The following is a 19,851-nucleotide window of genomic DNA, read 5'->3' as shown; positions in this document are numbered from 1 at the left end:
CGATGAAAACCCTAATTCTGATACCGACTCTTCCTCTTTGCCGTTGAAGAATCGCACGGCACAGATGGCGGCTTCCGCCGGCGGTGCGTTTACACTAGCTTTACTATGCAACAAGGCTCTGATCCCTGTTCGGGTTCCAATTACTATAGCACTCACGCCCCCGATTGCGAGGTTCTTGGCGAGGAGGAACATTGTGAAGACTGGTGTATGAAAATGCGTTTTGGTATGTGTTGTATTTCTTGATTGTTATAAGGATTACAATAACGATGAGTTAGAATTGTATAACATTTTGCCTCGTTGGTTTTTTGTGATTATTGATGAGACCTGAAGGTGGAATAATGAGAAGGGGGTTTTCAATTAGAAAAGTTCCTGGTATATATATGTTTTATGCTTGGTTGTTAGTTTCCTTTGTTGATTGTGGCAATTTGAATTTGATTGGTTTTCCGAATTTTTATGAAGATTGGTTGTTAGTTTTTGTATTTGTGAAAGTTACAGAAGTTTAAGACTGGAAGCATATAACTTGTGCATTGTTTTTGTGGTTACGGATTAGGCTATATGATGGTGTATAATAATGAGAGTTTTGATTTGATGGAGATAGCAAGGAGTGGTTTTTTGGTTTTGCAGGGTATAAGCTATTAGATATAGTTGTAGGGTATAAGCAAGAAGTGGTATCTTGGATTTTAATTTGTCATAGTTTTTGTTGGTTGTTGCTCTTGATTAGAAGTCCGTTTGATATCTTGAAATAGCTGATCCATAGTCTTCCGTTGGCTGATGCAATAGAATTAGAAATGAGTTGATTCCTACACTCAACATAAGTGAGTTTGAAATATCAGGGAATGCCTAACTTCATTTATGCACGCCCTTTGTGTTGAAATGCTGAAAACCAGGTTGCATAATTATACTGCCCAACAGATCAACCTAACCCTTGAGTGAGTGGGGGTATATTAGTATATGTAAAAAAAGTCAGGTGAGGCACCATTATAACCTTGTAATAAATAGATTTAAATCGTGCTGATCAGCTGGTGTACAATAAGAATCGTCTTTTTGACCTGAGTAGAGTTGTCAGATGTTATCGCTAAATAACCTACTTCACTTTTAGAGAATGAAGAATCTACTTCCATAATCTAGATGATCCTCGTTTCAGAAATCTCCTCAAGTTTACTTTGAAGGTATCCATGGTCTTGTTATTCTTTATTCAGAAAACTTAAGTATAGTGGTTTACTCTAGAGATGATCACGTTCATTGGGTTATTGGCTTCACGAGTTATCTGGGTCTAGCAAAAGGTAATTTGACATAGCTTTTAATTACTTTGAAAGGGCTAATATAAGATCTGCTTCCACTGTCAATTTGATTCAGATTCAAAGTTGGCAACCCTCCTTGATCCCCAACAAAAAGAATGGCTTAGTTATTCAGGAGAACCACCTGTTATAGCTTTCAGGACAAGTGTGAGTTGATGTTTTTTAGTAGGAATAGCTTTATATGTTATTTGATTGGTGTGAGTAAAATATAAGAGATTGTTGCAGCCATTTCATCAAGGGCTTTTCAGATGACCCTAACAAACCCAGCTACACTCAAATTTATTTTACCTGAGTTCATTCTCTTTTAACCAAACACACAATTTAAGAATCCAAGATGGCCTGTCAATGTTCTTTCTCTCAAACCCCTGCTTATTGAAACAGTTGATTTTATCTCTACTGGTCCAGAAAGTTTTTCAAAGGCAATTCACATTCACATATAAGTTTGTTGGACAGTTCTCAATTACATTTCCTTCCCTGTCAGCATGATACAACAGGAGAAAAGCAAGCATACGAGGGAGCATAAGCTTCAATATTAGTTTCATCAAGAGTTTTACTGCTTCCAAGTATAGGTAATTTATTGGTAACTCAAGTCTCATTGTAGGCTTAGTTCATCTTTTCAAGTTGATATTTATCTTCAAGTTTATAGCAGAAGCCTCCAACATTGAGCCATGCGCATAGCTTACCACTTATTACGCCTTTAGAAGCAATATCAACGTTAAATTTTGACTTGTTTAGGAAATCCCACTATGCCTGTTTTACTCAAGGTTCACAAAAGGAGGGATATTACTAACAAGTCACTGAAATAACATGAATGGCCAGTGAAAAAGGTTTATACAAGGCTTCTCATGAGCTTATGTTCTCTCTGATACTCTTATTCGTCCCAACTTCATCATTATTACATATTCATGAAGTCGTGCAATCTTGATACACATACGGTTGTTCCGAGAGTTGTTAGGAATTATGAGTGGAAACTTCACTATTATTTTATGGAAATTTACACTGAGCACTTTTAGATTTTATTAATAGACAAACACGATAATATGTCAACGACGTTAAAGTCTATTTTAAAATCTAGCATGACATTTTAAAGTATATAATATTATGTTACATCTTACTTTAATTTTATTTTATAATGATATTTTTAAATATGTTAAATATTAATGTAAATTAATATATTTAAATAACAGAAAATATTAGTAAATTTATAATTTAACACAAAAGATAAAAATTAATATAATAATAATACAAAATTATTTATATTTAATTAAGTAAGTTGGTCTAATAAGTTTAAGTGATCTTAATCTGACATTTTTATTCAAATTGACTTTTTAAAAAGTCTAGGTTTGACTTATATAAAAAGAAGTTTGATCTAACCTAAACGTTATAGACTAGGCTATAAGTCTATGTTGATCAATTTGACTTATTTCCACTCCTACTAAAAATACTTGCTTCGTCTCAAATGCACATTTTGAGCTAAACGTAGGATTAGGACAAAAACAAATTGGAGAACAAATCAACATGAATTATTATTATTATTAGTGTTATTATTTACGAGATAAAGGTGTACTTGAGTAAAGTTCAATTAAATTTGTCTGTTGAGTTATAATTCAACTAATAAATATTGATATTATTAGTTACTTTTTTTTTAATTTAAATTTGATATTTCGCTGATGTGTGTGTGAACTTCATAGAACTCCAATGTATGTTATTAAAATTTAGTTTCACTATATAGGAATTATAGCCTCTAAGTGATTTGATGGATTCCATGTGAATTTTTCTCTATAATTAATAGAAAGTGTAGATGTTTTCTTAAAGAGAATGTAATGTTTTTTTACTCGGACAAAATGATGGATTTTTAATATACTTAATTTATTTTATTTCATTTCTCTTAAAGTAGATGGTAAATACTTTTATAATTAACTCGCACAATTGCAAGCACGCATATTCGAATATAAGGCAAATATAAGCGAATGATATATTTTTTTTATTTTAAATTAAAGCTATTTTGAAAGGTAACTCAAACATCTTACTTAAAATGTCAATTTTTTTACTATTTTACGTATGACATCATATGATTCGAATGATATTAAGAAATTATATTTTCAATTGGTGAAAATTGAAATATTGTAGTTACTGGAAAAAGCAGCCAAATAACATTAAAGTACTTATCTATAAATGCAGTTATGCAAATCAACTTGATTAAAAATGTTTTAGAAATTAACAAAATGTGTAAATAATTAAATCATATGAAGTATTTTTATTTCATTCACTGAAGAATAAAACTCTAATGTTTCATTAACATAAAATTAATACAAATTGAGACTATTATAGTTTTTTTATATATATAATTATAATTATAATAATAATAGTTATTATTATTAACACTTCACTATGTTAATTCTATAGTATAATTTTTTTTATATCTTTTTTAACTTGCGTGTTCTTATAGATTTACAATTTTCTTTTCTGTAAAAGATTTAGAAGTAAGTAATACCAATGAGCTAATTTTTCTTCAAAAATTGAATTAACAAAAAAGGAAGCCATTTATTTTTTAAGTTGGTTGGACACAAAGTATTCAAGTAGATCCATGCACACCAGAACGGTGTCTAGTACGGTTTATTTCTTCCTCTTTCTCAATCCTCTTCATTGATTTCGATTCGGTGGGTGCGGGTGCAGCGAGAGCCAGGTAGACCGTCATCGCCCTCGCCACTCTACCGGTAAAAATGATCGTCTGCGTCGCCGTCGTCGGTCATCAGGTAGGTCTCCATCACTTTCCCATCCTGTACTTCAATTTATCCGTGTTCATCTCCGATTTTAACTTCAACTAACATTTTTTCTTATTTTTCGGTTCGATTTTCGTTGCGGTTTCTCCGATGATCGTAGAACAATCCGCTGTACATACAGAGCTTCACCGAAGCCGATGATGCTCTCAAGCTTCATCACATCGTCCATTGCTCGCTTGATGTGGTCGACGAGCGAGGTGCGTTTTTTCTTTGAAAATTGAGATTTCGGAGTTTATTATTTGATTTTGTCTTTGATGCAAAATGCGAATGATTGAGATTTTAGGAGCCTTAAGTTTAGAGTTTTGTTTTTTTTGGATTTGGGATTTTTTTTGTATGCAAGTTTTATGTTTGTGCTGTGCATCTGAATCTAATGAAATGTGTTTGTTTGGCAGTTAACAATCCTAAAAAATCTGGACCGATGTTGAATGAGACGTTTCTAGGACTGCTTTATCCTATTGAAAATTACAAAGTGTGAGTGCATATGTTGTCGTGTGAGATTTTTTATTTGATTTATATTTAATCCAACAATGGAAAGTGGATGATTTTCATTTTTTGTTGGTTAATATCTTTTGCAGTTACGGATATCTGACTAATACAAAGGTCAAATTTATCTTGGTGACCACGGATCTGGATGTTAAAGATGCAGATGTGAGAAATGTGAGCATTGATGGTTTTCATTCATTTTCCTAGTATAATTTTCTTAACCAGTTTCCTTGTCTTCTTGAATTGAAGTGTTTGACTCATGAAGTAATACTTTTAGCATTGATGTTGAGTTTCTTTTGAAGTAAATCCTTATATGTGGCTGTGTTACTGGTGTATGAGCACTTGAGCAGACCTCCAGTGAAAGAATGGACCAGTCTGTCAATTAGTTTTGTTATATAATACAATAAATAATTGGTTAGAAAGGGATCAATAGGGTATAAAAAATAGGAGGGAAGTAATAGTGAGAGGTCTATGATTTTGGAGTGAAATTGGGGGAGAATGTTGGTATCTTGAATACCTAGGGTGCAGGGAATAGAAGTGAGTCAAGTGACCCATTTCCATTGTACATTCTAGGCTTTTGAACTTTAATCACATTAGTTAGAGGGCATTCTTTCTGTAATGAAGTTTTTTTTCCTAACGGATCCATTTCTATCATTATGCTACTTCGACTCCAAGATTTGTGGGTAGATGGTTGTCGGATACCTTATGGCAATTTCATGTCTCTGGTCATACATTTTAACTACTATCTGATACCAACTAATTTTATGAAAGGAAGCACCTATCTGTCCCACTCCCACATAGGAAATGCTGATGCTTTTTTAAGCACAAACAGTGAACGGTGACACAATGTTAAAATATGGCCGCAGCTATTGCCATTGTATTTATTGTGTGTAGAATCTTTGTTTTTGTTAGGCATCTTACAGTTACTAAAGTGAATGTTAAGAATTAGAAAGGGTAGAAGGGGATTAGTAGCCCCAAATATGACAATGAGGGAAATGCAAGGAAGGAAAGGGAGGGAGTAGAGGTAGAATATAAAGCTGCGAGTGAAGAGGTAAGGAAAAATTGGGTGAAGTGCTGCTCTATCTTGTTACCTTCATTTTTCATCTCTTACTACTTGTACATATCTTTCTCTCCACAGCTACCTTTTCTGATAATAGTAAGTGAAAGATCAATAGTAAATCATTTTCCAGTTAAGAAATTTGGTTCCTTTCAGCTTTTAGCTGAAATGATCTCTTTAGTCACTCTTCTGTCAACTTATTTTATGCTGGAAAATTAAATTTATTTATGAAATCAGTTCTGGGCTATACCATATGTATATTCCGATATCAAAATCTTAGTCTGCAATGATTGATGTGGCCCCTAAATATCAGTTGTGTTAGTGGCTGAGGTGCCGATAGGTGGTTGATTGTGGCTACCAGAGAGTGTTAGATGGCAGTTGGCTTACTGTTGTGAAGCCAAGAAGTTGCGAGGGAGGGAAAGACAATAGAGGTGAGGGAAGAGGGAGCGTCCATGAATGTGAGGGAGAGAGGATGTCAGATACCGAGAAATGATTTTGGAAATATTGAAGTGGAAACAAATGGGGCTTGTATGGGAAAATTTGGGGAGGGGAAGACATGAATTGTGTAGGAAATGTTTGGAGAGAAAAAAATGGCATTTTATTTATTTGTGTTAGGATATACAAATAGGAATAATTAGGAGTTTGTTAGTAGTTGTGTTCCTAGGTTGTAAGTAGTTGTATAGGTGTACCTGCTGTGGTGTTTCTGTTTCTGTTTCTGTTATTGTAGGAGTATATCCGCTCTTGTGTATCATTTTCTTGAGAGAGGTTCTTTCTTATTATTTCTTATCTTTTCTTTCTAAATATTAGTGTTCTTCCTCTAAATCAAGGAATCCAATTCTTGGGTTCCTAACAATTTGCTATAAATCATATAACAAATTGTATAATAATATTGATAGTTTTAATATCCTTTGTGCTAAGTTGTCGATAAATCATATCGCAACAACTGCAATATACATTACAACATTCAGAATATCTATAATCGCAAGAATTCAAACATGACCACAAATTAAACCTAGTGTATGTGATTCAGTATGATATTTTTCAAGTGAGACTCTACATTCTTTGATATAGGGTTATTTTCATAGCTTACCTATGATGCTTTCGACATTGTTTGGGTGTTTCCCTCTTAGAAATATAAAGAGATGGTATGCTCTTTTGTTAATGGTTTTTCCTTGCTTTGTTTCACTTTGAGGAAGATACATAATCCTTTTTCCCAAGCATATGTTTTTTGTTCTAGTCACATCTGTTATTACAAAAATAAAAAAACTTGATGTTTTTATTTTTTTATTTTAAGACAGATGTTTCACTTAAGAATGTGTTATTTTCATGTTTCCCTGGAGTCATTTTCTCCAGTGATGAAATTGTTGCTTTTGTGTTCCTCACATCAGCAGTGCACAATTGAGAGCCCCTGCATGATTTCATTTCTTTCACAAATGTTCCTTAAATTTTTACTGTTTTGTATCAATACCACTATGTTTTGATACTGTTCTTGTTAATTGATTTCTGATGGGTTATACTACTGGAGTTTTGAATACACAAATTCAGTTATGGCCACTGGTGTCTTCCTTTGTCACATAACACTGGATCACCTATGAAATATGTACTGTTTGGTGTTTTTTGCCCCATGCTAACTTCTGTTATACAGTTTTTCAGGAGATTCCATTCTGCATATGTGGATGCGGTTTCAAACCCATTCCATGTTCCAGGTAAAAAGATAACATCCAGAACATTTGCAGAAAGAGTGAGCACAATTGTCAAGTCATTTGGTTTTAGTTCAGTTGCGTGAACATCTAATATGGGTGTTAGTCTGATCCTTTGTTGATATTTGGTTCAAGACTTCTCTATATTGTTTTTTCCTTGTAACTTTAGTTTTCCTTAGGAATTGATTTTCGCCAGGTAACTTTATGTTCATTGTTCAATATATATCATATTCAAAATGAATCATCACATTTGTTTTTATATTTTGCCTTTAAATTTACTGATACATGAAGGTAATTTTTTTATGAAGTTAGTTCTTATTCTAAGTGGTCAATTAGGAAATTGATTCCATACCAAATCCAAATGCATAAGCAATAACTAGATTTTTACTCGTTCCTTGCAATCTTATCACTATTCGCGTACCACACGATATTATCTTACTATGCATACTGGGAATTTTAAAACTCTGCATGTTTAGTGGGGCAATTTGACAATGTCAAACTAAATAGCCATTCTAATTCAGCCATAACCTAATTTACAACTATAGAGGACTAATATGTAATTTTATTAAAATAATATAGTCTAGATATTCCCAAGTAGATTTCTGGTCAAAGCAAATCTTGTATGATCTAATTGTAACATTTATCCTTTTTACAAGTGAAACACATCAGTATTATCTACCAAATATACGAGGGTTTATAAAATATAGATGGCAAAAATGGAGCAATTTACTTTAAATGTTAAAATAAGAAATAATTCAACCATTGGATACCATCCCTTCACCCCAAAACTTTTTCAATAAAAAAGAAAATTAAATCATTCAAACATTGATTTGAAATCTAATAATCAATATTTCATCGACAATTGAAATTACTTCTCTAAGTGTGACTGGTTTAGGAGAAATAGGGAACACTTTTGTCACTAATTTTTTATTTATGTCCTTACATTTTCTCAACTAAATGGTATTTTTAAGGATATTTTTGTATTTTAAAAATAATCAATATTTCTCTTTTCTTTATTTATCTTGTAACAAGCAATAATTCAAATCTTCTTTATTTTTCAAACTTTTATCTTTTTTCATATTTTTTTTAAATCTATTTCTTTCTTTACACTTTATCTTCAAAATTAATGTAATATATCCAATTTTTTTTATAAAAGACAATTAAATCAACAATATTAATGCATATTTAAATATATCAATTTTAATATATTAAATTAATAAAAATTAATGTGTTTATCAATTTTATCGACTTAACTGTCTATAATAAAAATAAAAATAAAACATGAGAGTAAGTCCTAAATACACCTCTTTGAAAACAAATTCCTAGAACCTATTTGAATCAATTAATGATTTAAATTTGGATATAATTGGATTCATTGCACATTTGCTCATCCATTGCGTATCCCAGGGAATGTACCACTAGTATCATGCCAGAGACATCGAATTAGACCATTCACAAGTCATAGGAAGCATCTAAAGAGCTAACAACGGTTTGACCGATCGAACAAACGGTAATAACTGCCGTCCTTCTCAATCACATGTAATATGGACACCAAAATGTAGCTTTCGGTGAAGTTTTAAAACCATTTCTTCACAAATATTAGTTGTTTGATTGTTTAAATTATTGGGTTGTCCAATTTTTCTTTTGTTTATTATTTTATGGATCTCATTTTAATTGTTTAATTTGAGTTGATTAATTTCAATTGTGTAGTTCTTAAAAAATAATTAATTTTATTTATTTTAATGATAACATAAATTTTATTTATTCAAATATTTTTATTAATTGTGATTATTTGAAAAATTTGATGAGTTGAGATACAATGAGTAATAATATATTAGTGGGAAAAAATTAATATTGTAAGATATCAAATAATTTAAAATAAAAAAATAACAAATAAGACTTTTAAAATGAGACAGATGAAATATTTATATACAATACATTATATTGTATACATAATAGTATAGGTCATGTTTGAGATCCACTACTAAAGCAAGAGTTAGATAAATAATTTTAATATTAGATTTACTTATTAACACATAAGTGAACATTTAATTTTATTTTTTTTATTACTTTTGTTCTCATTCATCTAGATCAAAGTACACATTTAAAAACGAAGTTGAAATATCAAAAAAAATTAAAGACATAAAAAATAAATTTAGTTATCAAATTTGGCGAACACTTAATAAAAAAAAAGAGATAATTTTTTTTATATCACATTTATTGATAAAAAAAAAAATAGAGAGGATTTTCTTTTCATCTATTTGTCTATTAAAAAGCGATTCTATTTATTTTTAACGTGGGAGTTAACTTTTTTTTCAACACATCCTTCATGATCAAAGATCAATATTATATTATATTTTTGTATTAAGTCTAACTCATTTTTAAAAAATTGGTTTATAATGGAAGTGACCTTATTTAAATCAATAAAAAAAATTGATTTTTTTCCAATAAATTTTTTCTCCAAAAAAAAAATTTAAGTTATTCAGTGACAAATCAAGGGGTCATGTCAAAAAATTGTCAATGACTAACTTTTCAAAAAAAATAACATGTGGAATTTAAGGGGAAATTGATCTCTTCATCTTTCTAGTGTGTTTTCTTATATTTTAATATCAATATTTTAAACTCTCTTTTTTCTTAATTTTCTTTCTTTCTCATTTTCAATGGAAGGTGAAGATCTCAATAGACCTTTATATCATATAACATGAAATGATCTATTCTCAACTTAAGAATTAATAAATGATTTGAATTTATTATAATTTTAGTTTTTTTTTTATTTTTATTAATTTGTAAAATTATTTTATTTTATTTTAAAATTTAACAGTTTGAATCTATCTATCAAATTTTTTAATTAAAATAATGATAATTTGATGTATGACATACAATTTCATGATTTAGTTATTTATACGTTATTAATTGAGTTACAAAACAGAATAATTTTAGAAGTTGAAGATGAAATTTTTAAAAACAATTATTATAATTTATTGATAACTAATCATTCAAAATCATAATATCATATGCGACATTGTTTAAATTATGTTATATCATCAATTTTTTATTTAAAAATTCGATAAAAATCACTAAAATTATTGAATTATAAAATAGAGAAATCAATTTATAAATTTTAAAAAATACAGAGACAAAATTGTAATTAAGATACATGATTTTATATTCCCTATTATTGCATCCAGTTCCATTTATTAATTACAAAAAGAACATCAAAATTAATGTATTTGTTTATTATTTTAACTTTTTAATATATATATATATATATCCTTATTAAAAATGATAAGATATTAAATATTTATTAATAGTATTTAAAAGACAAATATTTTAAATAAAAATAAATGAAATAATAACTATATCTTAAAAGTTATACTTTTTTTCTTACATATTTAATAAAAATATTCTTTAAAAATTATCTTTTATACCGAATTGGGGATTTTTTTCATTTATATATTTCTTTCTTTTTTAATTTGACCAAAATGCCACACATTGAAAAAATAATACAGAAATGCTCTACTTTTTAACCTCAGTTGCAGATCGCAATGTGGGGATGCATGTAGAACATTTTTTTTTTCATCCTAAATATATATATATGTATATATATTTTACCATTTTATTAATTTTGTTAATTATTATTTAATAAATTATAAATAACTAAAATATTTAAAAATTCAAAAAACTATTAATAAAACAAAATACATTAATAAATAATAATAATAATTTTAATAATATTCTAAATTTTAATAAAAATAATAATAAAGTAAATTAGATTAATAAAATAAAATTAATTAAATTTAATCAATAAAACACGTTAAATTAAAGAAAAAATACATCAAATTTATATTTTATTATTATTATTATTATTATTATTATTATTATTATTTTCATTAATTTTTATTTATTAAATAAGAAAAATAGGAACAAGTTGTTATAATAACGTGCCAAAAGAGGAGGAAGTTGTTATAATAATTTGACAAAATAGGAGGAAATTGTTATAATAATTTGCCAAAACAAATAGGAGGAGGACATTGTTATAAATAAGTGTCCAAAGAAATAACGTGTTTCTAATATTTTGCCGATAAAATAATAATGTATTTCCTTAACAACTTCACTTAATATTAGTTTTTTGAATTTTTAAATATTTTAATTAATAAAAAAATGTATTAATAAAATAAAATACATTAATAAATAATAATAATAATAATAATAGTAATAATTTTAATAATATTATAAAATTTAAAATTTAAATTTTAATAATAAAATCAAACAAAATATCAAAGTTAAAGTGTTTGAGTGCGAAAATAAATAACATGTTATATTATTTTGACAACTCAATCGTATTTTGCTGGTAAATTAACACTTAATATTATTTTATTAACAATTGAGTTATTGATTATTTAATAAATAAAAAATAATTAAATTATTAAAATATTATTAATAAAATAAAACACATTACATTGGAGAAAAAAAAAACATTTAAACAAGAGGAAGTTGTTAAGGAAATACATGGTTATTTTATCGGCAAAATATCAGGAACACGTTATTTATTTTGATATTTATTTGACACGTTATTATAACAACGTCCCCGTACTTGTTTTGACAAACTATTATAACAACTTCTTCCTTGTTTGACATATTGTTATAACAACTTTCTCCTATTTTCTTATCTAATAAATAAAAATTAATGAAAATAATAATAAAATATAAATTTGATTATTTTTTTCTTCAATTTTCTGTATTTTTTTCTTTAATTTAACTTGTTTTATTGGTTCAATTTAATTAATTATATTTTATTAATATAATTTACTTTATTATTATTATTTTTATTAAAATTTATAATATTATTAAAATTATTAGTTATTATTATTTATTAATTTATTTTATTAATAGTTTTTTAAATTTTTAAATATTTTAATTATTTATAATTTATTAAATAATAATTAATAAAATTAATAAAATGACAAAAAAATATATATATATATAACGGTAGATGGTCGCATCCCCAACATGCGACCTTCTATTAAAGATAAAAAAAGATGTTCCGCATGGTTGCATCCCCAGTTTGTAATTTGTAATGAGTTAAAAAGTAGTACATTTATATATAATTTATTTAATGTATGGTATTTTAGTCAAATTCTTTTTTAAAAAAGATATAAATAAAAAAATCTCCCAAATCGGAGGGACTATAAATAAAATATTTATAGATGGGTCATTTCATAAATGCAAAGTAGCACATCCTATACTATATGTGCATTATTTTCCTTCGAGATATTGTCAATCTCAAGCCTCTATCCAAAGTCTTATTCAATACTTTTATTCTCATTTTAATTGTTTAATTTGATTTGTGTGATTCTTAAAAAAATGATTAATTTTATTTGTTTTAATAATAAAATAAATTTTATTTATTTAAATATTTTTATTAATTGAAATTAATAAAAAAATTAATAAGTTAAAATACAATAAATAAAAATATATTGGTATAAGAGTATATTAATAAAATTATAATTAATAATGTATTAATATTATAAAATCAAAAATAATTTAAGACAGAATAAAATATCGAATAAAACATTTAAAATGAAAAAAAACAAATATTCTCTTTAGAATAAAATGTGACAAATACTAACAAGGCCTCTTAGCTCTAAGTCCTAAAGACGCTTCTTAGGGAAACAAAAATAAAAAGTTTAGAATGAATTTGCCTTAAAATTCGGTATTTAATATCTTAAAATTTTAAATTGTGATATTTTCAAAATAAAGTTTTCTTTCATAGTTTCTTAACAAGTGCCCAACAAAACTTAAAATATAAATCAAAATAATAATGAAATAATTAATGTATTTTATTTAAATTTAGAATTAATACACTAATTTTTTTTAATTATTATTTCTTTTTATATTTTATTTTGAAGGGAGTATATGTCTCTTTGTATCAAGAAATGTTTATACTTTAAACTAAAATATACTCCCTCCTTGACTTAAATTTATAATTGTATAAAATATATTAGAGAAAATAAATTTCTTTAGAAAAACTTTTAGCATTATAAAAATTAAATTAATATGTTTATATTCGACATCATTTTAGTTGTTTATTTATAGTGTGATTGGTTGTAGGAAAAAAATGTGAAGAGAAAATTAAGTAAAAGAGAATATGAGAAGAGCAAAAATTGTGAGAAATATAAATTTTCTGAAGTATTATTTGATATAAGAGAAATAAATAAAAAATAGAAATATAAATATTTTAAGAAATAAAAAACATTCTTAAAATATCATTTAATTAAAAAACAATAAAAACATAAATAAAAAATTAATAATAAACTAACAGTTCACCTCTCTTTTTCTCTATTTAGATTATAAAAAATGGTAGGACCAGTTGTTTTTTTCTCTCTCTTTCCAATCAATTAAGAGAAGTTCACTATGTCTTTCCAATTGTATTTTAAATTAATAATTTTATCTTAAAATTTATATAATCAACTCTCTAATATTTTTTTAAAATCTTTAGCCTGTCCCTTAAACATAAGCAGCAGCCCCGATGAAAAAAAAAAGATAAGTTTAGTTGATTTTTCATTTAAAAAACAAAAATGATTAAATTAGATAAGTTTAGTTGATGAAACAGTGTATAATTGCATTTAGCACACTTTAATTGGTTTGAAGATTAAGAAGACACGTGTACCAGACAAGACAGCTTAGAGCACTCACATGCTGTAAAAACACCATAAATTCCACGTGTCCTCATTTCAACCCACTTTTTCCCATAACAACAATAACCTAACCAAATCATGTCATTGCCCACGTTACATGCTTCTCTCTCTCTCTCTCTCTTTCTCTCTCTCTCTCTCTCTCTCTCTCTCTTTCTCTCTCTCTCTCTCTATAGCATTGTAGTGTGGTGTGGACCTCTTTGCTTTGCTGTCTTTTGAGTTCCCCATTGTTGGGCTTTAATGGGGTTTGTCTCTTTGAGCTTATTATAATAATAATAATAACAAAGAAAAGAAAGGTTTTTCAGTTGGCCTAATCTTTAACTAAAGAAAAAATCAACTCTTTCTTCATTTTTCAATCCACCCATTTTCTACAATACCTTTTCATCATCTACAAAAAATTCAACATCTTTGTATCCACTTGCCTTATTTCTCATCTTCATTTCATGGATCCATAGATCTATTGCTACTAATCCCTTGCTCTTAACTTCTCTCTTGTTTCAAGATCATTCTTTTATTCTATTGGGCTCGTCAAATCATTCAACATAGCTTCAAATCAATACTCTAATTCTTCTGTAAGATCTCTCTCCTTAATTTTTATTTATTTTTCTTTTTTATTTGTTGTTGACATTTTTGGCTTTTATGTAAATTAGTATGAGTTTAGGGGTTTTATTTTTCAATGTCATTGTGAAATTTTTCAATGAGCTGACTTAAATATTTGTCTTGTAGATAAAGTTTGTTTGACTTCTCCTTTAAAAATCTAGAAAGAAGAAATTGAGTGCAAAATTTACCATTTTTTTCCTCTTGATCTTTAATTAGATGAGATGTACTTGGTCATAAATTAATTGTGATTTAAGTAGCAATGAAAGTAACAATTTAATTATAAAAGCTAATTTTTGTGATTGGGTAGCTAGGTTTCATCCCTTTCAAAATTGTTTCTGTTTTTGCTCTTAACCTGCTCATGGTAATTTGGAGTTTAGCTGAGTAATAAGTAAAGTCTGATCAGTGATTGTCGCGGTTAGAGTTTGAACTCGTACTCCCGATTGATTGGTGGCTTATTTGTTTGAAAATCTTAATTTGATTTTTTTTTTTCAGTTGTAATTTATTTATGCTATTATATTTTGCAGTGAAATCGTCATTGAGTTTAGTGTTGTAGTTGTTCTTGGTTGGTTGATAGATGTGGAAATTTCTGAAGGTTGTGTAGTGAGATGAGGGATGTTATCAGAGTTGATGAACTATTTGACAGTGTGTTTTCGGCCGCGTTTGGATCGATATACACGCAGTGGTTCAGATGCTGGCGGTAAACAGGATGGACTTTTGTGGTACAAAGACTCAGGGAGGCACTTGAATGGTGAGTTTTCGATGGCTGTGGTCCAAGCCAACAACTTGTTGGAGGACCAGAGCCATATTGAATCGGGTAGTTTGAGCTCCAATGATTCTGGACCGTATGGTACGTTTGTTGGTGTCTATGATGGACATGGAGGGCCTGAGACATCAAGGTTTATCAATGATCACTTAGTTCACCATCTCAAGAGTAAGTGACATAAAAAATGAGTGAACTCTTGAAGTTTTTCTTCTTCGTTGAATTAGATTTTGTAGTTGTTACTTTCTTGTATTTCTGTCTACCTTCCAATTTTATGTGATTGTAGTAGTTAATATTTGTTTATAACTTCGACAAAATCGTATGGTGTAAAATGGGTCCAAAGGAAACCTTCTTGAGCTAGAAAGCTTAGTGTGCGTTTGGTATGTGGTGACAAAAATTGATTTTGAATGAGTTGAACAACAAAATCGAGCTGAAAATCAGTTGTATAGGCAAAAGCTCCAAATTATAGCTTCATGTTAGAATCGATTTCAGAGCTAAAATCAATTCTACTTGTGAATATTCAAACATGTCAAAATCAATACTAAACCCATGGAATCAGTTTTGCCTCAAAAAGCAGAAGCAATCATACAGAATAGAAGAGTTTGTTGCTTGTTTTGGCATCAAAGAGACAAAATATTTTGCTTTGTGAACCAAAATAGATTTCAACAAAGATTTTTTCCGTTCTTACCTGAATATTCATTAGTAATTGAGTAAAAAAGTATGCATGCTGAGGTGAAGCTGCAGAAACTGTGGTTTTCAGTACCAGATGATTCTATTCTATGTCTGTCATTTAAGGATTTATTGATGTTCGGAATTGCGGTTTTCTGCATGATTGTTAATTGAAAGTATTCGTGCTAATACAATTTCAGGGTTTACTGCGGAGCAACAATCGATGTCAGTAGATGTTATTCGCAAGGCAATCCAAGCAACAGAAGATGGATTTATGTCTCTTGTTGCTAAACAGTGGTCAATGAAACCACAAATTGCATCTGTTGGATCATGCTGTCTTGTTGGTGTAATTTGTAATGGAACACTTTATGTAGCAAATCTCGGTGATTCCCGGGCCGTTTTAGGAAGAGCAGTCAAAGCAACCGGGGAGGTTTTAGCTGTGCAATTGTCAACAGAACACAATGCAGCAATAGAGTCTATAAGACAAGAGCTGCGATCTTTGCACCCTGACGATCCAAAAATCGTTGTTTTGAAGCATAATGTATGGCGCGTGCGGGGCCTAATACAAGTAAGTGTATTGTCACTACACACGTCTAATTCTAATTGTTATGACATTACTGTATCTTCTTAACCGTTATTTTTCCTTGCAGATTTCTAGATCTATTGGTGATGTATATCTGAAAAAGGCCGAGTTCAATAGAGAACCGCTTTATGCAAAGTTTCGACTTCGTCAGCCGTTCAAGATGCCAATATTGAGCTCAGAACCCTCGATATCAGTTCACCAGTTGCAGCCACATGATCAGTTTATTATATTTGCATCTGATGGACTCTGGGAGCACCTTAGCAATCAAGATGCAGTTGATATAGTTAAAAAAAATCCCCGCTCGGTAAGATACAGACACACATACCATTTTTATTAAAAGTTAACTGAAAACATATAATTTAGTATTGACAATCGTGGATCGCCTAAAGTAGTAGTTTATTCAAATTGTGCTACACTACAGTGCCACTATATGACAACACTTTGTACTAATTATTAACTCTTAGAAAATAAATAATCTTGTATCTTTTATTCAGGGAATTGCAAGGAGGCTTGTGAAAGCTGCACTTCAAGAAGCAGCAGAGAAGCGAGAAATGAGATATTCAGACCTAAAAAATATTGACCGTGGGGTTCGTCGGCATTTCCACGATGATATTACAGTGATTGTGGTGTTCATCGAGTCAAATCTCGTGAGTAGGGCAAGCAATGTGAAGTTGACTAGTATTTCTGTTCGAGGGGGCGGTGTCAACCTTCGTCCTAACACACTAGCACCTTGTAGTGCTACCTGATAATATAAGATTAAGTTGTATCTTTATTTTCATATTTGTTGTATCATTTTCTTGTGTGAATAACAGGTATGTTCATGTTCAAAATAGCGACGAGAGAAGCAGCACTTCGATTCTTTAAAATTCGAACTGTAAGTTTTAGAATACTACTAATACTCATGTTTAGGTTTTTCTTTCCCCACAAATTGAAACTACAGAAGAGATAATCTGATGACTATTATGATAGTTACCTTTTGTCCTAGTTGTTGCATCATTTGAGTTTTTATTTATTTATTTATTTATTTTCATGTTACTTGCTGAGGAAGTTATTCTCAGCTGTATATATATCTATAATTCATTGTGGTAGATTCATTCAGGGAGATGTGCAGGAGAGAGGTGAATCAGAGGTAATATTGTTAAAGAACTTAAATGATCGAGATCATTGATAATAAACTAAATTGATTTGTCAAATTTATTGCAATGACTAATATTAGTAATTAATATGTTAGTATTTTATAATTTATAGAGACTAATGAGAATTGAATCTGCCACTTTTTTTTATCACTTCACTCCTTAATTGCTCCATTTGAGTCTTCAAACAAACTTTATATTCCCGATTATTATGAAGCATTTAAAAGATTTATGAGTTTAAATTAAGAGAATAATTCCCAAATTACATGTTGCATTCACATACTATAAAGGGAGGGTTCATGTTCTCAGGGTCGGTCCTTAGAATTTGAATGTCTCAGATGAATTAAGAAAATTGTGTTCCTATAAAAAGAATTCTAAATAATTATTTAAATATTATCTTTGCATTTGTTGTGGTGATATCATTAATAATTCTGTCTATCAAGGTTTTCAAAAATATTTTCAATAGAAATCAAATCAAGGTTATTTTTTCTATCTTATGACATAGTAGACATATAGTAGTATGCAAATAAGATTTTAGCAATTGTAATTTGGAAAAATTTCTTTCAGCAGTTGCAAAAGTAATAGAAATAGTATGTACGCATTATGAAACCAATTAAAAGTTTTTAAAAAACTCAATAAAATATATATTCTATATTTCGCCTATTTTTCTACTAAAAATACTCTTATATTTTTTTAAGGGCAATCACCGTTGAGGGTAAAAAACTATCAAGGGAGAGAAGACAAAAAGGGGAGGCTTTGAGAGAAATATTTCAAATAAATTTTTTATAAAAATCATAATTTATGATTAGTATAATTTTTTTGAAATATTATTATTAACATATATTAGTGCAATAGAAAAATAGTCAAACAAACACAAGAGTGTCCGTTTAATATATTAGCACAATAGAAAAAAAGTATCCGTTTAGACCTTAATATATATAAACGAATTACTAATTTATATTTTTCTTTTCTATTCTCTGAAATAATCCCTCTTTTATGTTGAATTATTGAAATTCTTATAATTACTATTGAAATTCTTATACAATTCAGTGCAATTACATTTTCAGAAATTAACTTTGCAATATAGAGTCTTTCTTATTGTATGATCACAAAAACTTCCACTAAATTTTTCTAATAAGAAAAATACTACAATTTTCTTCAAGTACTAGTATAAGAGTACGTATATTATACGAGATAGATTGTTCGTTATTTATATAATTTTAGATTAAAAATTAATTTTTATATATATTTTCAATAAATTTTAATTTACAAAGTAATTTTTAAAATGACATTCTAACATATCAGTTAACCTCATACAATATTATACATGTACAAAGGGTTGTCTGATAAATAATTATATTTTTGTCATTGATATAATTACATAGATTGTTGGGTATAGTATCAGACTTAAAAATAGGATATGATATCACTCCATTTCAAAATTTGATCTATGAACATATCCATAAAAAATAACATAAAATAAGTTTATTTTATTTTTTTTTTAAATTGGTAACATTTACACAAATGATATATCTTATAACATTACATGCAATTTATATTTTACTTTTAAATTGATAATAAATGTCAAATATTGACTTTATTCTTAGAAAACGATTTTTAATTTTTTTTATTACAATTGAATATTAATGATTATGAAAAACAAAATATAAAATATTATTTTTTAAATAATTACAAAGACATGTTTCTATATTCATCTAAAAAGCATAAATTTCAAGGACTGTGAGTAGAGAAACCAATATTTAAAAATTATTAATAATGGAATACATATTTAGGTAAGTCATTTTGAAACAATCGTTAATTATAAATTTAAGGATTTACCATTCGCCACAATAAATTTTTCGGTAATCAACTTAGACTAATTTTTCTAATAAGGAAAATACTACCGCTTTCTTCAAATATACTCAGAACAATGAGTAATAAATTTAATTTATTTTTGGTGTGTAGACATTCTAAAATAAAATAATTTTTATAAATTAATAGTAATATTTATATGAGATGTGTTTGGAAAGACATAATAAAAGCTTTTAGTAATTTTAAGAAAATGTTTATATCTAAAGACACATTTTTTG

At 28.2% G+C, this 19,851-nt stretch overlaps 3 protein-coding genes across 4 annotated transcripts in view; all 3 read left to right on the top strand.

Moving 5' to 3' along the window:
• Positions 1-401, top strand: part of LOC101500304 (uncharacterized) — an 879-nt gene extending 478 nt beyond the window's left edge. The window contains exon 2 of the mRNA XM_073365690.1: positions 1-401. This exon is cut by the window's left edge and continues 3 nt beyond it. Within this exon, the coding sequence (XP_073221791.1) occupies positions 1-211 (211 nt within the window). The 3' untranslated portion in view covers positions 212-401.
• A 3,478-nt stretch (positions 402-3,879) lies between these two features.
• Positions 3,880-7,580, top strand: LOC101499958 (uncharacterized). The gene is made up of 5 exons (XM_004492843.4): positions 3,880-4,054; positions 4,182-4,278; positions 4,474-4,552; positions 4,657-4,738; positions 7,267-7,580. Exons 1-5 carry the CDS (start codon positions 4,022-4,024, stop codon positions 7,405-7,407), a joined length of 432 nt encoding a protein of 143 aa, XP_004492900.1. The 5' UTR covers positions 3,880-4,021; the 3' UTR covers positions 7,408-7,580.
• A 6,711-nt stretch (positions 7,581-14,291) lies between these two features.
• Positions 14,292-17,612, top strand: LOC101499459 (probable protein phosphatase 2C 60). 2 transcript variants are annotated; one of them, XM_004492841.4, is made up of 5 exons: positions 14,292-14,588; positions 15,141-15,547; positions 16,246-16,613; positions 16,696-16,932; positions 17,123-17,612. In XM_004492841.4, the coding sequence occupies exons 2-5, from the start codon at positions 15,229-15,231 to the stop codon at positions 17,372-17,374; spliced, it is 1,176 nt and encodes a 391-aa protein (XP_004492898.1). In that variant the 5' UTR covers positions 14,292-14,588; positions 15,141-15,228; the 3' UTR covers positions 17,375-17,612. The 2 variants fall into 2 exon arrangements, with proteins under 2 accessions (XP_004492898.1, XP_004492899.1); XM_004492842.4 differs by lacking the exon at positions 14,292-14,588 and adding an exon at positions 14,889-15,030.
• The last annotated feature ends 2,239 nt before the right edge of the window (positions 17,613-19,851 follow it).

The sequence above is a fragment of the Cicer arietinum genome, chromosome 3, assembly GCF_000331145.2.
Source record: "Cicer arietinum cultivar CDC Frontier isolate Library 1 chromosome 3, Cicar.CDCFrontier_v2.0, whole genome shotgun sequence".
Lineage (NCBI taxonomy): Eukaryota > Viridiplantae > Streptophyta > Magnoliopsida > Fabales > Fabaceae > Cicer > Cicer arietinum.
Note: the sequence above shows the minus strand (reverse complement) of the source record. Positions and strands in the feature narration are given on the sequence as shown.

Coding starts and splice junctions, on each gene's coding strand:
- LOC101499958 (XM_004492843.4), top strand. CDS start 4,022: ATGATCGTCTGCGTCGCCGTCGTCGGTCATCAG. Junction 4,279..4,473: donor TGATGTGGTCGACGAGCGAG/GTGCGTTTTTTC, acceptor TTTGTTTGGCAG/TTAACAATCCTAAAAAATCT. Junction 4,739..7,266: donor AAGATGCAGATGTGAGAAAT/GTGAGCATTGAT, acceptor TCTGTTATACAG/TTTTTCAGGAGATTCCATTC.
- LOC101499459 (XM_004492841.4), top strand. CDS start 15,229: ATGTTATCAGAGTTGATGAACTATTTGACAGTGTGTTTTCGGCCGCGT. Junction 15,548..16,245: donor CTTAGTTCACCATCTCAAGA/GTAAGTGACATA, acceptor ATACAATTTCAG/GGTTTACTGCGGAGCAACAA. Junction 16,933..17,122: donor TTAAAAAAAATCCCCGCTCG/GTAAGATACAGA, acceptor TCTTTTATTCAG/GGAATTGCAAGGAGGCTTGT.